The sequence below is a fragment of the Cannabis sativa genome, chromosome 6, assembly GCF_029168945.1.
Source record: "Cannabis sativa cultivar Pink pepper isolate KNU-18-1 chromosome 6, ASM2916894v1, whole genome shotgun sequence".
Lineage (NCBI taxonomy): Eukaryota > Viridiplantae > Streptophyta > Magnoliopsida > Rosales > Cannabaceae > Cannabis > Cannabis sativa.
In genome coordinates, this window is record NC_083606.1 from 4,057,469 (window position 1) to 4,078,776 (window position 21,308).

The 21,308-nt window shown below is 36.1% G+C and overlaps 3 protein-coding genes across 3 annotated transcripts; 1 reads left to right on the top strand and 2 right to left on the bottom strand.

Annotated features, from left to right (window-relative positions):
* Window positions 1-1,707: 1,707 nt before the first annotated feature.
* LOC115724653 (probable xyloglucan endotransglucosylase/hydrolase protein 23) lies at window positions 1,708-3,061 on the bottom strand. Its single transcript, XM_030653992.2, has 3 exons — window positions 2,628-3,061; window positions 2,345-2,538; window positions 1,708-2,262 (listed from the first exon to the last, which is right to left on the bottom strand). The coding sequence occupies exons 1-3, from the start codon at window positions 2,904-2,906 to the stop codon at window positions 1,866-1,868; spliced, it is 870 nt and encodes a 289-aa protein (XP_030509852.2). The 5' UTR covers window positions 2,907-3,061; the 3' UTR covers window positions 1,708-1,865.
* Window positions 3,062-6,288: 3,227 nt separating this feature from the next.
* On the bottom strand, window positions 6,289-8,849 carry LOC115724799 (xyloglucan endotransglucosylase/hydrolase protein 22). Its single transcript, XM_030654149.2, has 3 exons — window positions 8,340-8,849; window positions 8,042-8,250; window positions 6,289-6,897 (listed from the first exon to the last, which is right to left on the bottom strand). The coding sequence occupies exons 1-3, from the start codon at window positions 8,655-8,657 to the stop codon at window positions 6,477-6,479; spliced, it is 948 nt and encodes a 315-aa protein (XP_030510009.2). The 5' UTR covers window positions 8,658-8,849; the 3' UTR covers window positions 6,289-6,476.
* Window positions 8,850-15,421: 6,572 nt separating this feature from the next.
* On the top strand, window positions 15,422-16,774 carry LOC133039091 (uncharacterized). The gene has a single exon (XM_061117891.1). It carries the CDS (start codon window positions 15,422-15,424, stop codon window positions 16,772-16,774), a length of 1,353 nt encoding a protein of 450 aa, XP_060973874.1.
* Window positions 16,775-21,308: the final 4,534 nt, after the last annotated feature.

A 21,308-nucleotide genomic window follows, 5' to 3' on the forward strand; every position in this document is an offset into this window, starting at 1 on the left:
TTTTTTTATTGTTTTATAATTTATTTATAACTGATTTATAGTTGTTGTGATGTTTTGTTACTTTTTTTTTTTTTTATTTTGTTGAGCAATGTGTGTTTTTATAATTTTAAATTTTTTTTACTGAAATTATAATTTTAAAATTTTATAAATATATTTTTGTAAATAAAAATTTTAAATTGAAGAATTATAAAAAAAAAAAAAGTAATTATGAAAATTTCCCTTAAAAAGGAAGTTCCTCTAAGAACATTTAATGTTATTGATAGTTTCCTAAATAGTATTCATGACACCCTCTTACCATACATACTAATATTTGTTTCATTAATTTTAAATTAATAATGGTCACATTTATTTATTTATTTATTTTTACTTTTTCGAACTTAAGACTTATCTGAAATTATTAGAGCATCCGCATGAGTTGCGGTATAATAGCTCAATCTTAAAATTAAGAGAATTACTAAAAAAAATTATTGGTGTTTAATATTTTTTTTTAATATTATACTGTTATTAATGTAATTGAGTATTGAGTTTCATATAATTTTAAAAAAATATTATTAATCAATCTTAAAATATTACTTATAAAAAATATTAATTATTAGTAGTGACCAATAACAATACTAAAATTATATAGCCAAAAGTTCCAAAACCATTCCCCATGATATGCTTGAAATGCCTTAGCGAAGCAAATATGCTTTTTTATACATTTTTTAAAAAAATTATTTTCTTTTTGTCCTCTTTTTATTTCTCTTTCCCACTAATATTTGTATATTTATTTATTTTTTTAATTATTTTCTTTAAAGAATCAATATTATTTAAATGAAGTAAATAAAAATATAATTTGGTGAGGTGTTATAAAGAATAGAATAGATAAGTAATATTAGTGTTTTTAGGTTATGTCTATGATTACATATTAACTTATTTATTTTAATATGAAAAATGTTAAAAGATACTATTAATAGTGTCTAACACACTTCTTAACATCATATTATTATTGGTACAATTAAAATATCAAATCTCATAGATAATAATTATTAGAAACTATTGTTAACTAATCGTAAGACGTGCTAAGCACCACAGTGATTACTAATAACAATATTGTAATATTGAGTATTAAGAGAAATGCTAAAAAGTACCAATAATGTCCAACATTCTTTTATGTATCATTATCGATATTAGTGTAATTAAGTATCGAGTCCATATAATTTAATAGATTTTAGAGAATATCGCTAACTAATCGCAAAGTGACACGTCTAAAAGATGCTAGTCACCACTAGTGTCTAATAACAATGCTATTTAATTAATTGTTTTATTTAGTGAATTACATACATGCATAGGGTAAACGTAGACTTTTGAGCTACTTCATTAACATTAAATAAATTAATCTTATCCACATAAATTAACATTGACTAATTTATATATATAACTTATATAATAATAATTTGAGAGTGTATCAATTATTCTATTATTATTATAATTATTAGCTAATCCTATTTTTTAGAAGATTTGTTTATTCTATACTGTCCTCTTATTAGATTTTCTCTTCTAAAAGGGGTCACTACCATAAGTCAAAAAACAAATAGATTTGATTTAATTATAAAGCTACCTTTAAATAAAAAATTAGTAATAGATAATTAGTTTTGGTATTTGAAGTTATATAATATTTTTAATGATGTCATATGCTTGTGTTTTGGAAGCTGATCATTTAATTAATTGTATAATAAAATAATTTCATTGTCTGATAGAATTTGTGGTACATAATTTAAAACAAATAAAGAATATTATATCTAAATATAACAAATGAAATAATTAACCTAATACTTTACATCAAAATCCTTAACACACACAGATAAAACCTCATAACTCAATTCTTAGACCACTGTGCATTCTAGTGGGAAACCTTGAGGAAATCTCTTAGAATCAGTGCAGTAATTGTAGATCAAGTAATTCTTCTGAACCCATTTCAGCTTTTGTTCACCAGCTGAGTCCAACTCTTGGTTGAGCCATGAATTTGAATTAGCTTGAGAGTTTGATGAAGCACAAGAAGATGAGCCAGAGTTCATAACACAAGCATTGGCTTTGAAGTTTCTGTATGAGGCTGTGAAGGGAGCCTTACTCCAATCAGTCTTCACCAAACCACCTCTTGTGGCCCAATCATCAGCATTCCAAAGGCTTGAGTGGATTCTCATTGGCTGGTTCTTTGGGTATGGCACACCCTTTGATTCCAAGTTCTTGAACTTTCTAATTGGAGTACCATCCACTGAGAAACTGAAAACAGAGTAAAAGTTTCTATTAGTATCAAGATTGACTTGAGATTATGAGAAGTATACATAGTTAAAAGGGTACTTACACAATGTGCTGAGGGTTCCAAAGAATGGAGTATGTGTGGAAATCAGCAGTTGGGTCAAACCATAAGTAGAACTGTTGTTCTCTGTTGCCTTTGCCTTGGCTGAACACATTGGTGTGAAGAATGTAAGGATCACCACTCAGATTCCCCAAGAACTCAAAGTCAATCTCATCCCAAGTTGACCCTTTTGACGACAACTGAAAATTCACACAAAAAACATAATAAGAACAAAATCTCTATGAATGATTAAGTTGAAGATTGTGTAGGTTATTAGAGTTTTGCTTACATAATAGGCAGTGACAGTACCAGCAGAGTTTCCAGCAACAAGCTTGATTTGCATATCAATTTGGCCAAACAAATACTCATTCTTTGACTCAAATCCAGAGCCTGAACCTTTATCAAGCAACAGAGTAAGAAGCTCTCCATTGTTGACAATATTAGCTCTGCCATCACCCCATGTAATCTTAAAATCTTGGTTCAAATCACCAGCTGAGACATTAACAACAACCATGCAAAACACCAGAAACACCACAAAAGAACTTTCTGAAAAAGAAAAAGAAACCATTTTTTTTTTCTTATGGGGACTTGAATATCAAACTTAAAGAGAAAGAAAGAGAGAGGGAAGAAGTAGTGAAATTGAATGTTTTAAAAATATAAGAAGTTGGGTGGTATTTATAGTTTGGTTTAGTAATTTAAGAGGAAGTAGCTAAGGAAGGTGTGTGTGTGTTTATAGTATTCTCACTCACCTTCTTGTTCTCCAAGTGTGTGAAGCTGTAGCCAGTTGTTAATAATAATTTATTATATCTAATTTTATGGGCCTAGGAAAGTAGCAACATTTTATGCCAAGTCAAAATAGCATTAACCAAATTCAGGAGTGGAGTCTAGACACGGTTTTGGTTAGTGTTTGGTGGGGTGAGTCTGCTACTGTGAAACTCTCAATATAGATATATAATTGTCTAGTCTTGTCTTTATTAAAAGTTTGAACTTTTATGAGAATATTAGGCTTATTCTATTGCCTTTCTTACAGGTTCCAGCTAGCAAGTGCTTACTGTCATATTATATATAGAGATATAAAATGTGTAAGGCATTTTAATGAGTGAAAATATCTTTTTTTTTTTGGTAATGTGTAATTAAGATATAGTGTATTTTTATGTTTTGTGGGGTGGTGGGGCTATTTGGTGAAAGAGTGTTGTTGGGCCTATTAGGATGTATATGAGAGAACCGACAAGATTTGGGCATGGATTTTGTGATTGGAATTTGCATTGCATTGCATGGCTTCACCTTTACTCTTATTATAGATATGTTTGTTTTCTCAAAATTAATAAATGGGTTTAAATACTTGCCTGCTATAGGGGTCCAACCAGCATTTTATAAGGTAGGCATGTAGATTTGAAATTTTCTGTGTTGTGTTTTGTTCGAGTCAATCTGTTTTTCTTAAATAGACCGACTTGTATTTTTATACAAGTTCGATTAGTGTTCCACATTTTCACATTTTTCTTACAATTAGTGAAGCTAACTACTAAACTCTTATGTGCTTTTAATGTTTCAATTACTTGCCTTTCCTAAAGAGTTTATTCAAGTGGTAATGACTTGCATTGGAATGCCTCAATTTAGTCTTATGTTCAATGGTGTCATGTATGGTTTCTTTGTAGCAATTAGGAGATCCAATATGTCGCCTTTGCTTTGCTTTTTGTTCTTGGGAATATTTGTCAAGAATAATGGGTAAAGTGGGTAACAAAATGAGTTTAAATTTCATGAACGGTGCATCGATATTAAATTTAATCATCTTTGCTTTACGGACGGTGTTTTACTATTCAATCATATGGTGAGTAGGATGAAGGGCACAAACTCTTTTCTCAAACCTCGGGTTTATTTTCAAGTGCAGCTAAATCATCCATTTATTGTCGTGGTAAGTAGGATGAAGAGGTTAAGATTCTTAGACACTTGAGAATTCCCATTAATTCCACGCGATTGTCAGTTTCTAAAAATGAGATTATAATAGAATAAATGATGCAAAGAATTAGGGCGTGGAGTAATTGACATCTCTCCTATGCTGGGAGAATGATATTAATCAACTCGGCCCCAATCACCATACATGTTTATTGGGCTCAAATAATAATTTTAGCCAAGAAAGTACTTCATAAAGTGAATGCGTTGTATTGTGTTTTTCTTTTATGGAAAGGGGTGACTAATTATGATGGTCCATCACTATAAGAAATATCACTTTTGTCAGTATATTTTTGTGCTGGCAAAAGTTTGGTATTTAGCTAGTAAAATAGAATTTATTTTTGATGTGTTGACAAAAAAAGTTGGCAAATCAACGTTGGTATTAAAATTTTTGTCAGCACAAAATGAAAAGCACTAGCAAAAATTACTTTTCCCAGTGCGTAAAATTTAGATTTTAGCCACCGCAAATGTGCGCTGGTAAAACTTTGACCTTTTTGTCAGCGCAGTTTGCAGAATGTGCTGGTAAAAGTTACTTTTACCAATGGAGTAGCGAACTGTACTAGTAAAGGGAACATTTCTTGTAGTGCATGTCTTGTCTTGGAGTGAGATTTGCAAACCAAAAAAGTGAAGGAGAATTGAGATTTAGAAGAAAAATTCAATGGAATGTTGTTGCTATTGAGAAATATGTCTGGCTAATGCTACCAAGCAAGATAATTTGTGAGTGAAGCGACTTCATAATATAGTGTGTACTTGAGTGATAAAGATTAATGGAATTATGAAACTCCAACCAATAATAGTTGGTACTGGAGATAAATTGTAGCTGTTAAAAATAAATTGAGAAGCTCGTGTCACCTTCATCATCCAATGACAGGTTATCAAATAGCTCAAGTATATAAAGCGTTAATCTCAAAGATTAAGATTGCAGAGGGCTATTTAGAGCAGGTTGAATATTCCTAAACATAGTTTTATTGCTTTGCTAGATGTATTGAATAGATTGCATACAAAAGAGACTACTTAGATATAGCATTAGTCAAGATAAAGACTTGTTGCATATGTGGATCTACTAATGAGACAATTCATCATCTGCTCTGTCGTTGTTGCATGAGTACCAATTGGCTTAAAGATCTGAAGCAATGGTTGAATTGGAGGGTGCAAGGTGCTAATTTTCTTATATTCTTTAGCTAGAAAGATTGAGAAGTCGAGAATGAGCAAGCTTCGAAGGCAAGTGTGGGCTACAACAATGGTGAGTTTGGTTTATATATGCTCTCTAGAGGAATCGTAATCAAGTTTTTTGGAATCAAAAAGTGACAATGAAGAATTCAATTGTACATTTTGTCAGGTTAAATATAAAATTGATCATATAATGCCTAAGAATATTAAATAAGAGGATTTGATTTGGTTTGAAAGGTTGTAATATCTAGTCATTTATTCAGGCTTTTATAAAAAGTGCTACTAGTATTAAATTTAATTTTGATGGCAATACTGTATACAATCATATAATAAAAATAGAATTTAAATATTTATTATCATTTTAAATTACAATTATTAATAACTATTTATTGTTATTAAGTTATTGCACTTTTTAACATTTTGTGCTTTTGAGCATTTCTGTCAAATTGTAAAATTATGCTGTATCATGTTTAAGTTTAAATATTTTCTTTGTGTCAAAATTAATGTAATATTTACAAAAAGGATATATGATCCTATATTTTATCTAAAAATTAGGTTATCTATGTTTAATGATTTTGGGGATGACGGAAAAAGGAACACAAAAATACGTATAATGTTAGAAATATAGTACTCTAGTCAATAGAGACAACATACAAATTTCCTAACAAGCAAACCACTAAATTTAGGTACAAACCCCAAAATATTCAAAATTTGAAGTGATTACATGCCCATCTTTGTGTCTTAGGTCCATTGCCATTTTTACATGTGTTACCATTTTTTCCATCAAAATTATAATATTATTTCGTTGCAAATTATTTATAAACATAACATTTTTTATAATTAATTTCCATGGAACTAATTTAATCCATTAATACTATAAAAATCCATCAATTCAAATAATTATATATATTTTTTTTTTCATTCTATATTTTTGTAGAACGTGAAAGCATTTAAAACACATTTATAATATTTTTTTTCTTTTGTAATAATAAATATAATGAAATTACAAATCATTAACTTAAACGACGTCGCATTCAGGTGGTAGACCATCAGGAAACCGTTGAAGGTCATAACAGTAATTATAAATCATATAATTATTCTGAATCCATCTAAGCCGTTCTTGGGTGGCTGAGTCAAGCTGATCAGAAAGCCATGGTGGTGGTGATGACGTGGCATTGTTGTTATTGCAAGAAGAAGAAGAAGTAGAGTTATTATTCCAAACACATGACTGTAAGTCATCGAAGTTTCGGTATGAGGCGTTGAATGGAGCTTGGCTCCAGTCTGTTTGGAGGAAGCCGCCGCCGCCGCTGAAGCCGGTAACTAAGTCGTTGAAGGTGGTTAGGGTTGAGTATAATGTCATTGGCTGAGTATATGGGTATGCGATTCCCATTGATGATAAGTTTTTGAACACTCGAATTGGGGAATCATCCACTGCAAATCTGATTAGACAATTGAGACTTTATGATTAGTTGGCGATATATTTTAAAATTGTACGAGATCTGATACTTAATTATACTAACTGCAATAGGACACCGAGAAAGATGCTAAGTACCAATAATATCTTTTAGCAATTCTCTTTCATTAACTACATAAGCATTTTTTTCACAATTTTTTTTTTTTTTTGAGAAATTATGTTTCCACTCTACTAAGTACATCCCAATATTTAAAAGGAAGGTTTGCAAAATATCCATTTATATTTTGTTGAGAAAATAATCTGCAAAAGATGTTAAAAAACTGTAAATTAGTATTTTTTGTAAATTTTTTATTATTTTAAAAATATATTTATGAAATAGTTCTTAATGAAAAAGCATATAATGAGTTTGATTCGGAATTTAAGTTTTTTGGGTGTGGGTCTGGACCAGGGCCGGCCCTGGCATAGGCGGGTTAGGCCTGTGCCTAGGGCCCACCTAGTCCAGGGACCAAAAAAAAATTTTGCCCTTTTAAAATTACACAATTTTTTTTGCTGATTTTGAAAAATACCATTTTTTTTCTAAATAAGGGCCCAAAAAATAATTTTTACCCTATAGCCCACTACATTTCAGGGCCGGCCCTGGTCTGGACTCTGCTGGATCTTTTTCGATGTGTGAAAATATTATGATTTTTGTTATATAATGATTTACATTATAATTTTAACTAATAATACATCATTAGTTTTTCTTAAAAAAAATAAATAATTTATTTAGCCAAAATTTTTATATAGTTAATTAATAGTTACAATCATATAAAAAATACAATTAATTACAAATCTCATAAAATTAGAGATATCCCTATCTCATTTCTTCATTAAAAGTGATCAATCAATAGAATAAAGTGTACGTATTGAGTAGTAGAGTATAGTTATTATTATTGTTTAATACACATTCAATTACATATAGATAGGAAGACAATTTATATATTAGCATGCAATATTAAACAAAAATAAGTATATATATATCTCTTGTAATGAATGATAATTAAGATCATGATATATATATATATAGATATATATTACTCTTCTATAATTTATTCATTCCTCTTTATCTTTATATTTCTTAAATTCAAAAAATTAGTAATATGTATAATTGAGTTTAGGGTAGTACTTACATAATTCGAAAGGGGTTCCAAAAAATAGAATAGTTATGAAAATCCAAAGTTGGGTCAAACCAAAGGTAGAATTGTTGCTCTTTTTCACCTTTGCCTTTAGTCAACACATTAGTATGTACAACATAAGGTTGACCACTCTTATTTCCCACAAATGCAAAGTCAATTTCATCCCATAATAATGTCGATGACTCATTCGAATGAGAAGAAAGCTATACACACACATATACACATATATATTAATAAAATAAAAAAATATATGTATAAAAATTAATTAAGTAATTAATTAATATATACTTACATAATAGGTAATGACTGTTCCAGAAGAGTTACCAGGAACAAGTTTGAGTTGCATATTAATGTTACCAAAAAGATACTGTTTTTTTGACTGGAAACCGGAGCCTGAGATTTTGTCAAGAGACAATGTTAGAAGATCACCACCGTCCGATATCTGAGCTCGGTTGTCTCCCACCGTTAGATCAAAATCTTGGCTGAAATTTCCAACTGAGACTACGGCTGTGGGAAGGTTAACAACAAGGGAAAGAAGAAGTAGTAATAATAATACAACGGCCATTGTATATATAAACAGTGATCTATATATATACACAAGAATTACCATTATATATATATAGGAGTATGTATGTATAATATTTAGGGTTTAATGTTTAATGTTTATTAATGGAGATTAATTACTAACAGTGTACGTAGTAGAAGTTAGGAAGATGGTTTAATTAATTGTGTAATAAGGTGCATATGGTGGGGTAGTTCAGAATTAATATATTTTTCATATATTACAATTTAATTAGAACTGTATGATAAAAATCTATGGGACGGGATTCTTCAATGCTCTAAGTCTTGTCTTTTGACATGTTTTGAAAGTTTTCTTTGTCTTTTTTCTTCTGTATTTTGGGATTGGCTAGTATGGCTTCGAGTAGTCACCAAGGTGCCGATTGGATGGATCAATATGCTCAGTTGAATATCGAAGGCGAGGACGAGGGTGTTTTGATTGCTGAGGATCAATCCGAAGAGGTTCAAGCTTTTGATGATCGTTGGTGTTTGGTTGGTAAATTCCTTACCAATCGGACATTCGATTTTGATGCTATGCGCCATACTTTGGCTTCACTGTGGCAGCCTGGGAAGGGAGTTTATATCAAGGAATTGGACACTAACCGATATCTCTTCCAGTTCTACCATGAAATTGATATCCAAGCAATTATCGATGGGAGTCCTTGGACGTTTAATCGCATGCCGCTTGTGTTCCATCGGTTGAAACGAGGAGAGGATCCTAGGGTGGTCTCGTTGCATGAGTTAGATATGTGGGTTCAGTTGCATGATCTTAAGTACGGTTTTATGTCGGAATTGGTGGTTAAGAATGCGGGGAATTATGTGGGTACGTTTATCAAATCTGATGCTAAGAATTTTATCGGCACATGGCGTGATTACCTTCGTGTCCGGGTTACAATCGACATTAATAAACCTTTGAAGCGGCGGATGAAGTTGATCAAGCAAGATGGAACATGGATTTGGACTAATTTCAAGTACGAATACGTCCCTACTTTTTGCTTTTTCTGTGGATTTATTGGCCACAGTGATCGGTTTTGCCCCAGACGTTTCGACCCTCACTTTGATCCGAATATTAAGCCATATGGAGAGTGGATGAAAGCTACCACAAGGAGGAAAAATTATCTCATTGGGGCTCAATGGCTTCGGTCCAGTCGTGAGGAGGAAGGAGGAGTGGCTAGCGGAGGAGAACGGCACCGGAATACCAGTGGCGACATGGACATTAATTCTGTTGATATGGTGCGATCGAATGGAGAATTTGCAGGCAAGGAAAGTGGAGAGAATCAAGGGCTGGTTGTTGGAGAGAATCAAGGGATTGATACCAATGATAATTTTGGTAAAAATCATAATGAACAAATGCAATTGGCTGGCCAAAATGATGACTCATTGCTGATTATTGATAATAAAAGAAGACGTATGGGTAAGGAAACTTTGCATGGGACTATAGTTTCGGATGACTCTGATGTGGGTTTGGTTGATAATTCAAATGTCATGTCAAAAAATGGTGTACAGGTGGGCCTTGGTGTTCAGGCCCACCAATCATTATGAGTATTTTGTCATGGAATTGCCATGGGCTTGGGAACCCATGGGCTATCCAATTCATTAAGGATTTAGTTATCCAAAAGAAGCCCAAAGCTGTGTTTTTGTGTGAGACTTTGTCAAAAGCTGATATGTTGGAAAGGGTTCGGGTAGCATTGGGTTTTGAGGGAGTTTTCTCGGTTGATGCTAGGGGTAAGAGTGGTGGTGTAGCGATGCTGTGGAAGCAGAATAGTGATGTTCAGTTGATAGGGTATGGGGTGAATTTTATCGATGTGTCTATTGCAGAAGAGAATGGTGTTCAATGGCGTCTTACTGGTTTATATGGCGAGCCTAACCGCAACCTCAGAAGGAACACATGGGACCAACTTCGTGAGTTACAAACACGAAGCCCCTTGCCGTGGTGTGTTGTAGGTGACCTCAATAATGTCACTTCTCAATCCGATAAGAGAGGAGGTAATCCCTATCCTAATTGGCTTATTGATGGCTTTTGTAATATGCTTGAAGAGTGTGGGTTGTGTGATATGGAGTTGGGTGGTTACCCTTATACTTGGGAGAGGGGACGGGGCACTAGCGATTGGATTGAGGTCCGTATTGATCGGGCGCTAGTCTCTCAAAGCTGGATTGAAAGCTTTCCACTTGCTAAGCTGGTGAATTTGGAGGTGTCGACTTCGGACCATTGTCCAATTCAAGTGGTTTTTGATGTAGGTCCGAAATGGGTGGGAAAGAAACAATTTAGGTTCGAAAACCTTTGGCTTCGTGAGCCCGCTTGCTTACAGATAGTGAAGGATACTTTGGAGCTTCTTTCGGGGTCTCCTGTAATGGAAAAAATTAGTTATTGTGGGGAACAGCTCTTGGTTTGGGGAAAAGACTACTCAGGGAACTTTAAAGATCGAATAAAAGAGTGTGAGGCTGAGGTGCGTCGTTGGAAGAATGGTAGGGATGTTGCTTCGGTTGAGAATTACAAGAAGGCTGAGGCTCGGCTTCAAGAAGTTTTAATTCAAAAGGAAGTGTTTTGGCGTCAACGGTCGAAACAACTCTGGTTAAAGGAAGGGGATCAAAATTCTAAGTATTTCCATGCTATGGCAACCTCTAGGAAGAGAAATAACTCCATTAAGAGGTTACAAAATGATCATGGGATTTGGATTGATTGGGAAAATAATTTATCTAGTCTTATGATTGATTATTTTAACAATTTATTCACTTCCTCCTCTTTGGATGTTAATGAGGTCACTGATACTATCCCTAGTGTTATTTCTGAGTACCAAAATGGGCTGTTGTTGGAACCAATTACTGATGATGAAGTGCGCCGTGCTCTATTCCAAATGCATCCTGACAAGTCTCCTAAACCTGACGGAATGACACCTGGCTTCTTTCAAAAGTGTTGGTCGGTGGTGGGCAATGATATAATATCGCAAGTCAGAACCTTCTTTGATACAGGTTATTTTTCTCCTTTGCTTAATGAAACTAATATTGTTCTTATTCCAAAGAAGAAACAACCTGTGACTATGATGGACTTGCGACCCATTTCCCTTTGTAATGTTGCCTATAAAATTATCTCGAAGGTCTTAGCCAACAGATTGAAGGTAGTTTTACCGTGTGTGATTTCCGAAAATCAAAGTGCCTTTGTGAAGGGGCGTTTGATCTCTGATAATGTGATGATATCCTTTGAGATAATGCACTACCTGAAGAGGAAAACATTGGGTAAGTCGGGTACTATGGCACTAAAGTTGGACATGAGTAAAGCCTATGATAGAGTGGAATGGATTTTCCTTGGAAAGATGATGCTTCGAATGGGCTTTTCTAGCCGATGGGTTTCTTTGGTAATGTATTGTGTGTCATCTGTCTCTTACAAGATCACTCATGGGGGCCATGTTCTAGGGCCGATTGTTCCAAGCAGAGGTATTCGCCAGGGAGACCCGTTGTCACCTTATTTGTTCTTAATCTGTGCCGAAGGCTTCTCTTCACTTGTCAATTTATTTGTGTGTCGGCAATGGCTTACGGGGTGTCGTGTGGCTAGGAATGCCCCTATTGTTTCTCACATGTTGTTCGCTGATGATAGTTACATTTTCTGCAAAGCAACTGATATGGAAGGGGCTGGTGTTCTTCGCCTCTTGGATATTTATGAGAAAGCTTCGGGACAAAAAATTAACTTTGCTAAGTCATCAGTCTTTTTTAGCAAAAATGTTGATGAGCATGTTTGGGGTCAGCTTTGTGGGCTTCTTGGGATGGCACCTGCTTCTGAAAATAGCACTTATCTGGGCTTGCCTTGTACCATGGGGCGCAGTAAGAATGCGATCTTGGGGTATCTGAAAGAGAAAATGATTAAGAAGATGCAAAGTTGGGAGACTAGATTTCTTTCAAAAGCTGGGAAAGAAGTATTGATAAAATCTGTGGCCCAATCCCTTCCTAGTTATGCAATGAGCGTGTTTCTTCTCACTAAGGAAATATGCTCTAACCTTGAAGGGTTAATGGCTAAGTTTGGTGGAAATCTCAGTCTAAGAATTCATCTAAAGGTGTTAATTGGGTGAGTTGGCGGAAGCTTTGTTGCCATAAGGATGCTGGCGGGTTGGGTTTCAGGAATCTCAGAGATTATAATTTGGCATTCTTGGGAAAGCAAGGGTGGCGTTTGCTTACTGATAGTAACTCGCTTGTGGCAAGGGTGTATAAGGCAAGATACTTTCCTAAAGGTAACTTTCTAACAGCTGAGTTGGGATCGAATCCTAGTTTCATTTGGCGTAGTATTTTGGAGGCTAAGGATTTGCTTCAGCAAGGTGTTATAAGGTCCATTGGAAATGGTAGATCAACTTCTATTCTGGAAGATCCTTGGCTCCCTACTTCGGATAACAAATTTGTCACTACTTTCCACCCGAGCCTTGTTGGGCGTATGGTGGATAGCTTACTGCAAATGGATCAACGAGCTTGGGATGTTGAGATGATCAATGATATTTTTACTCCTCATGACAGTGCATTAATTCTTTCTATTCAATTGAGTGATTCTAGTGAAGAGGATTGTTGGTCTTGGTCAAAAGAAACATCTGGTATTTACACGGTTCGGAGTGCGTATAAGTTGTTGCAATGTTCTAATGGGGATTGGCCGCCTACTGGGGAAGAAAGTTGCTGGAAAAAAATTTGGCAACTGAATGTTCCACCCAAAGTTCAACATATGCTTTGGCGTGTCATCTCGGGTTGCCTCCCAACAAAAATTCAGCTTTCCTCTAAGCATGTCCATGTCGATTTAACTTTCCCCATGTGCAACCTTGAACCAGAAACGATCTCCCATATACTCTTCAGCTGTTCTTTTGCCCACTCGTGTTGGAACTTGTCATCGGCTTCAGCTGCTAGTATCGGGGAGGAAGGTTTTTTGGACTGGTTTTGTAGTCTGCTGGTGCACGGCAGCAGAGGCATGGCTGAGGAGGCTGCGATGCTCCTGTGGCGTATTTGGACAGCCCGTAACGATCAGCTTTGGAGTAATAAGACAACCACGGTTTTGGAGGTTCTTCGGCCGGCTAGAACTAATCTTGGCAATTGGCAAAATGCTCAATCAAATGGATTATTTCCATTACTCAATGTTAATATTGGGAATGGTAAGGAGCATTGGACAAAACCATTTTTAACTAAGTTCAAGATCAACGTCGACGGGGCAATCTTTGAACGTGAGACTCGGTTTGGCTTTGGCTTCTTAGCTAGAGACTCGGCTGGGAGACTCATTCACGCGGGTTGTGGGAGTAAATTGGGTGCAGTTTCTCCTGAGATTGCTGAGGCGGTGGGTATGAAAGAGGTCTTGAGTTGGATCAAGAGAATGAATATAGCTGATGTGGAAGTTGAAACTGATTCATTGGTCACTGTTCAGGCTATAAACGGATCAGTTCAAATGCCATCTCAGTTTGGGTTGATTGTTCAAGACTGTCGTCTGTTATTATCTGAATTACAAAATGTGTTTATTTCTTTTGTTAAACGATCTGCAAATAGGGCTGCTCATTGTCTTGCAAGACAATCCTGTTTTATGTCAGATTGTATGTTTGATGAGTTCTCTGCTCCATCAAATTTGGTTTCAATTGTAAGGGATGATCTTATCTTAAGTTGAATAAAACTTTACCCTTTTCTCAAAAAAAAAAAATAAATAAAAAAAATTAGAACTGTATGATGGTGGGGTTATGTATGGGAAAATTAGGTTTAGTTTCATTATTTAAGATTTTTTTTTTTATTTTTGAAAATGAGAAAAATTTCATTGATATGAAATTGTCAACGGTGCAATAGACCAATAGTGGGATGAAATAATTGTAATTAATAAAAAGACCAATATCATATATTAAAGATAAATAATAAACACCCTACACAAAGGAAATTAATAAAGATTGGGGCAGCCTATAGTTAATTTGTGGAACCAAATTAGCAAGTAATTAATTTGCTATTATTGTTATATTAATTTTGATATATATATATAACATGAGAGCACCGACAAAACATGCATCCATATGTGTATATTGAATTGATCATGTATTTATACATGGTTTTTTTAACCGAAGAAAATTTTCATTAAAAGGCGAAAAACTAAAATTAAAGGACAATACACAAAAGTCAAGGATTAGAGGTAAGGAGGTAATTAGTTTACCAAATTAGAGAAGAGTTAAGGAATAAAGCTAAACGTATAAGAGAATGAACTGCCATTTGAAGCTTTTTTATAATGAGTAAATGAAATAAAAAAAAAATTAAAAAAAAAAGAACAAACATGTAAATATCATGAATAATAATACCAAATTCAATTTAGTATTTATCCTTATATTAATAGCTTGAACAAGATGAATACAGTCTGAGAAAACAGTAATGGAGTTGTACCCCAAACGGCGACACAACATCAACTCATTTAAGAGAGTTGCTGCCTCCACCACATGAGGATGAAAGGAAGCTGCCACTGGATCACTTGATGAACACAAAATCACCATGTCACGGTCTATCACCACCGCCTCGAGACACATACAATCGTGGTCCTCATTAATACCCATATCCACAAATAGATTAAAATTACCTAACCTCAAAGTCTCAATCGAGCCACTAGAGAGCCCAACCACAGTTTCCGTCGGCTTCACATGAGCAGTTGGATCCAAATAGATTGAGCCTCTTCATAACGCCTAAGAAAACTCAAAGTGTAAAGACCGCATGAGTTTAATATGTTGGATTATTATTTATTTATTTTAAATATATAAATAGCAGTCTTGTCTTGTGACATGTTTGAGAGTTAGTATTTGTCTTTTGTGCGTTTCGATTACGGTTGTTTATGATCTTATGGCGTCTAGTAGTAGAACTATGGAAGATTTGGGACATCAGTGGGCTGATCTACAAGTGGAAGATGAAAATGAAGTGGGGCTTTTATTTGATCAGGAGGAGGTGTTGGTTGATGAGTTTGATGGGAGGTGGTGTTTAGTCGGGAAATTACTATCTGATAGGCCGGCCGATTTTGACTCTCTAAGGAATGTAATGGCATCTTTGTGGCGACCCGGGAAAGGGATGTATGTCAAAGAGCTGGAGACTAATCGGTTCTTGTTTCAGTTCTTCCACGAGGTGGATATTGGCAGAGTTTTGGAGGGAACGCCATGGACATTCAATAAAAGTCTGCTGCTAGTTGAAAGGATACAGGGAGGGGAGAATCCTCGGACTAAATCGTTAAATAGCATGGAAATATGGGTGCAAGTTTATAACCTCGAAATCGGTTTTCGATCGGACCGTGTGTTACAAGGGGTGGGAGCGTACATTGGCAAATATGTGTCCTCTTGTCCGAAAAACTTTGCTGGTATTTGGAGAGACTATTTCAGAGTTCGAGTGCAGATCAATGTAGAGAAACCATTAAAACGGAGAATGCGTATCTATAAAAACAAGACGGAGTGGTTCTGGGCTGACTTTAAGTACGAGCGGGTGCCAACGTTTTGCTTCATTTGTGGTACAATTGGACATTCGGAAAAATTCTGTCATCGGTTGTTTGATGAACCGATCGAAACAATTGCCAAACCTTATGGGATGTTTATGAAAGCTCCAGACAGAAGGCAAGGAAAACAAATCGGAGCTAGGTGGCTTAGAGATAACATGGGCCAGCCGATGGGTTCTTTTGCCGGCCAGAGTTCATCGGAGAATCATGGGGAAGGTGGAATCAATCAGAATCGGCCATTAAGGGATATTATTATGATTGATGGAGTAGATAGTGGAGAGAAATCAGGGGATACGAATGTGGAAAGAATGCAGTTTAGAGTTGAAGGCAAACAAGGAGAAAATCAAGGGATTTCTTCTAAAGAGATAAATGAGGAAAGTAATGAGATAATAGCACAAGTGGATCTCTTTGCTACTGATTTAAAGAGGCGCCGTATAAATGGGGAAGGTCAAAGTGAACAATTAATTGGGAAGGAGGTGGGACCAGATCTGGTACTTGAAGAAAGTGAGAGGCCCATCAATGTGGAAAGTAGGCCTTTTGAAAATGTCATTATTAAAAATGGCAAAGAAACAGTGGTGGACCGTGGGCTTGCTTCTAGAATTGAGGAGGGGCTTGTGCAAGTGGACTCTGATGCATGCATGGAGATAAATAATGGTATTTTTCCAAAAAACGATCTATTGGCGGGTACTCATTTTGGGTCCCGCCAGCCATTATGAGTCTTTTAAGCTGGAATTGCCGAGGGCTTGGGAACCCGAGGGTGGTTCAATTCCTTAAGGAAATTATTTTCCAAAAGAAACCCAAAGTTATTTTTTTGTGTGAGACAATTTGTAAAACTGAAAAAGTTAATATGGTGAAAAGGATGTTGGTCTTTGAAGGTAGTTTTGTGGTGGAGGCCCGGGGGCATAGTGGTGGCTTAGCAATGTTGTGGAGTAAGGAGGAGGAGGGTAAATTACTAAGCTTCAGTCATAACCATATTGATTTGGAGGTCACCATTGAAGGCTATCCTCAATTTCGAGCAACTGGATTCTATGGAGAGCCCCAAAGGAGTCTTCGGCCAAATTCATGGCAAGCTATTCGACAACTTTCGGGTGAGTCTTCTTTGCCTTGGTGTTTGTTAGGAGACTTGAATAATACATTGAACCATAGTGATAAGAGGGGTGGCCGCCCTTACCCGAATTGGTTACTTACTGGCTTCCAAGATGTTGTTTCGGAATGCCATCTTATTGATATGGATCTTCGTGGTCATCCCTACACTTGGGAGAAAGGGAAAGGTACGGATCAATGGGTCGAGGTAAGGTTGGATCGAGCTCTTATTTCTCATGATTGGCAAACATTATTTCCTTCGGCTTTTCTTGAAAATTTGGAAGTTACAGTGTCGGATCATTGTCCTATATGGGTTAATCTTTCCAAGTCAAAACCGGTGCAAGTTCATAAAAAATTCCGTTATGAGAACGCGTGGTCTCGTGAACCGATGTGCAGACAGATTGTACAAGCTAATTGGGAGGATAGTTCACTTCAGTCTTTACATGTCAAGTTGAATTTGTGTAGTAGTGCTCTTGCTGAGTGGGGTAGAGACATCACAGGGAATTTTAATAAACAAATTCGACAATGCAATAAGTCTATGAAGCTCTTGAAAGGGAGAAGAGATCCTGTGTCTGTATCGTGCTACAAGGAAATTCAAGCTCAGTTATCTGAAGTTTTGTCAAAGAAGGAAGTTTTCTGGAGGCAACGGTCTAAGCAATTGTGGTTACAAGCTGGGGACCAAAACACTAAGTATTTTCATGCTTGTGCTAGTAGTCGAAAAAGAAGTAATCAGATCGTTAGGCTGAAGAATGATGATGGTTTATGGGTCGACTGGGACAGTGGACTTCCGGATGTCATGAGTAGATATTACACCGAGTTGTTCACTTCATCTTGTTCGAACTGGTAGAGGGTAATTGACTGTGTGGTCCCTCGTGTGTCTGAGGATCAAAACCGAGACTTGTTAATGGTGGTGGAAGAGGAAGAAGTTCGAAGTGCGCTTTTTCAAATGCATCCTGATAAATCGCCAGGCCCTGATGGCTTTAATCCTGGTTTTTATCAGAAACATTGGGATATAGTCGGGAAGGACATTACAACTTTGGTTCAGCGGTTCTTTTCTTGTGGTGAGTTTCCTGATTACCTTATACATACTAATGTAGTGCTTATTCCGAAAAAGTCCCATCCTGAAAGTATGAATGAGTTGAGGCCGATTGCTTTATGCAATGTTATCTACAAGATTTTATCGAAAGTTTTGGCTAATAGACTCAAAGGGATTCTCACTCAAGTTATTTCAGAAACTCAAAGCGCTTTCTTACCTGGGAGGCTAATTACTGATAACATTTTGATTTCGTATGAGATAATGCACTATCTCAAACGCAAACAAAAGGGTAAACAAGGCTTTATGGCAATTAAGCTGGACATGAGCAAGGCGTACGATAGAGTTGAATGGGGTTTTTTGGAAGCTATGATGAAAAAGTTGGGATTCCAAGATCAGTGTATTCGCTTAATTCTGAAGTGTGTGAGTTCGGTAGCCTATAAGTTTGTAGTAGGAGAGCATGAGGTTGGTCCTATTGTCCCTTCACGAGGCTTAAGACAAGGTGATCCGCTATCGCCTTACTTGTTCCTTTTGTGTGCTGAAGGATTTTCTGCTCTGCTACATGACTTTGAGAGACGGGGTAAGATTCGGGGTTGTAAAGTGGCTAGGGGAGCTCCTTTAATATCACACATGCTGTTTGCGGATGATAGTTACATTTACTGTCAGGCCTCAGAGGATGGAGCAAGAAATGTGGTTTGTTTACTGGAACTCTTTCAAGAAGCTTCGGGTCAACAAATCAATTGTCAGAAGTCTTCCCTTTTTTTCAGTCCGAATACTAGTCATGATGAGAAAGTCCGAATTTGTACAATGATGGGGATTCAGGAAGCAAATGAAAATAGCCTATACTTGGGTCTTCCGAATACACTGGGCCGTAATAAGACTGCAATGTTGGGGTTTTTGAAAGATAGAATGAGGAAGAAAATTCAAAGTTGGGAAGGGAAGTTTTTATCAAAAGCTGGGAAAGAATTGCTTATCAAAACAGTGGCCCAATCCCTTCCTAGTTACGCAATGAATGTCTTTCTGTTACCTGTGGAGACTTGTCAGGAGATGGAACAACTAATGTGTAAATTTTGGTGGCAATCCTCTACTAAGAACAATAAAGGCATACATTGGAAGAGTTGGGACAAACTTACCATTCACAAATCTAAAGGGGGTATGGGCTTTAGAAACCTTAGAGATTTCAACCTTAGTTTATTGAGTAAGCAAGGTTGGCGTCTCTTATCTTTTCCGGAATCTTTGGTAAGTAGAATTTTTAGAGCCCGTTATTACAAGAATGGAAATTTTCTCTCGGCGGAGCTAGGTGGTAACCCGAGTTTTGTTTGGCGCAGTATTCATGAAACTCAAGATTTGGTGCGCAATGGGGTAAGATGTCGCATTGGTAATGGGACTAAGGTGAACATTATTCGGGATCCGTGGCTATCCGACCCTGCAAACCCAATTGTTACTTCCTCTCATCCGGCCTTATTGGACAAAAATGTTAGTGTGTTGATGGTTCCTGGAGAGTTAGCTTGGGATGGAGACTTGGTGCGAGATTTGTTTAACAACAGGGATTCTAATTTAATTCTTAGTATTCCCTTATCTTCAAGTCGGATATGTGATTCCTGGTTTTGGAACTTGGAAAAAACTGGGCACTTTACAGTTAAATCAACATACAGATATTTGCAAATGAATAAGGAAGCAGGAGTTAATTTATATAGCTCAGGGGTTTGGAAACTGATTTGGAAATTACGTGTTCCTCCTAAAGCTAAGGATTTGTTATGGCGAGCGACTTCAGATTGTCTTCCCACGAAAACAAGGCTCCAATCAAGACATGTACCGATTCAGAGCAATTGTCCCAGGTGTGTTAATCAACCTGAGACTCCGTTTCACTGCTTGGTTGACTGTCCTTTTGCTGCACAATGTTGGAACTGCAGTGGTATCACGCTAAATATTCAGGGCTATGTTTCTTTTGCTGGTTGGTTGGAAGCTGTATTTGATCGAACTGATGCAGCCACTAGAGAACAAGTTGCCGTGACCTGCTGGGCGATTTGGAAAACCAGAAATGATCTGGTCTGGTCTGAGAAGGTGTCTACAGCCGAGAGTGTAGCTGTTCTTGCTCAAGTTACTCTCTCGAATTGGTCTCAAGCTCAAGACAGATCATTCGTCCCTCTACCTGCTTATCTCTCTGCTGCTGATGGCTCGGTTATATGGCAGAAACCAGCTGCTACATTGATTAAAATCAATGTTGATGCTGCAATTTTTGACAGCAATGGCACATATAGTTTTGTGTGTGTTGCTCGGGATGCAAGTGGTCATTTGGTGGAGGCTATCACACGTTGTAGGTCTGGTGTTGTTCAACCGGAGATGGCTGAGGCCATGGGGGTTCGCGAAGCTCTCAGCTGGATTAAGAAGAAGGCTTGGCACGGGGTAGTTGTGGAGTCAGATTGTCTCTCGGTGATTCAAGCAATTCGTAGTAACCTTCCTTTATTATCTTATTTTGGAAGTGTTATATCTGATTGCAAATTGTTATTGGAACAAATTGGTGATGTTTCTATTTATTTTATTAAGCGGTCTGCTAATAGCGTTGCTCACTCCTTTGCGAGGGCTTCCTATTTTGTTGCTGATCGTACTCTTTTAAGCAATGACGTTTCTACTGATTTGCTTCATGTAATCATGAATGATTGCAATTAATAAAGTTGATTACTTTCTTCAAAAAAAAAAAAAAAATGTTGGATTATTAAATAATTAGGATTTATTTATGTGATTTAATTATTGTGTATGATTTTGTATTTGTGGAGATTTATTTAGATTCAATATATATCTATTATGTTATTTATGTGAATTTCTCGTTTTTCTGTAATTGTGTTTGGTAGCGGTGGAACGAGATGTTAGACCATTAGAGAGTCACGCTTTCATATGGTTTAGAATGTTATAGATAGCTGGGTATTTTTGTTAGGCATTAAAAATATTGGTTAATTGTCGAGATTTAGAAAATGACCAAATTACCTTTTTTGCTCCATTAGTATTTGTTTTTCTTGCCAAGGGCAATGTGGTCATTTTGGTTTGGGTTTGTTTCATTTTGTGGGGTTATTATTTGTTGTAGGTTTATTTTAATTAAGTTAAAATAGGAGTAAATGGGTTAACTTGAAGAAACT

Coding starts and splice junctions, on each gene's coding strand:
- LOC115724653 (XM_030653992.2), bottom strand. CDS start 2,906: ATGGTTTCTTTTTCTTTTTCAGAAAGTTCTTTTGTGGTGTTTCTGGTG. Junction 2,539..2,627: donor GTACTGTCACTGCCTATTAT/GTAAGCAAAACT, acceptor GTGAATTTTCAG/TTGTCGTCAAAAGGGTCAAC. Junction 2,263..2,344: donor TGGAACCCTCAGCACATTGT/GTAAGTACCCTT, acceptor CTCTGTTTTCAG/TTTCTCAGTGGATGGTACTC.
- LOC115724799 (XM_030654149.2), bottom strand. CDS start 8,657: ATGGTAATTCTTGTGTATATATATAGATCACTGTTTATATATACAATG. Junction 8,251..8,339: donor GAACAGTCATTACCTATTAT/GTAAGTATATAT, acceptor GTGTGTGTATAG/CTTTCTTCTCATTCGAATGA. Junction 6,898..8,041: donor TGGAACCCCTTTCGAATTAT/GTAAGTACTACC, acceptor TTGTCTAATCAG/ATTTGCAGTGGATGATTCCC.
- LOC133039091 (XM_061117891.1), top strand. CDS start 15,422: ATGGCGTCTAGTAGTAGAACTATGGAAGATTTGGGACATCAGTGGGCT.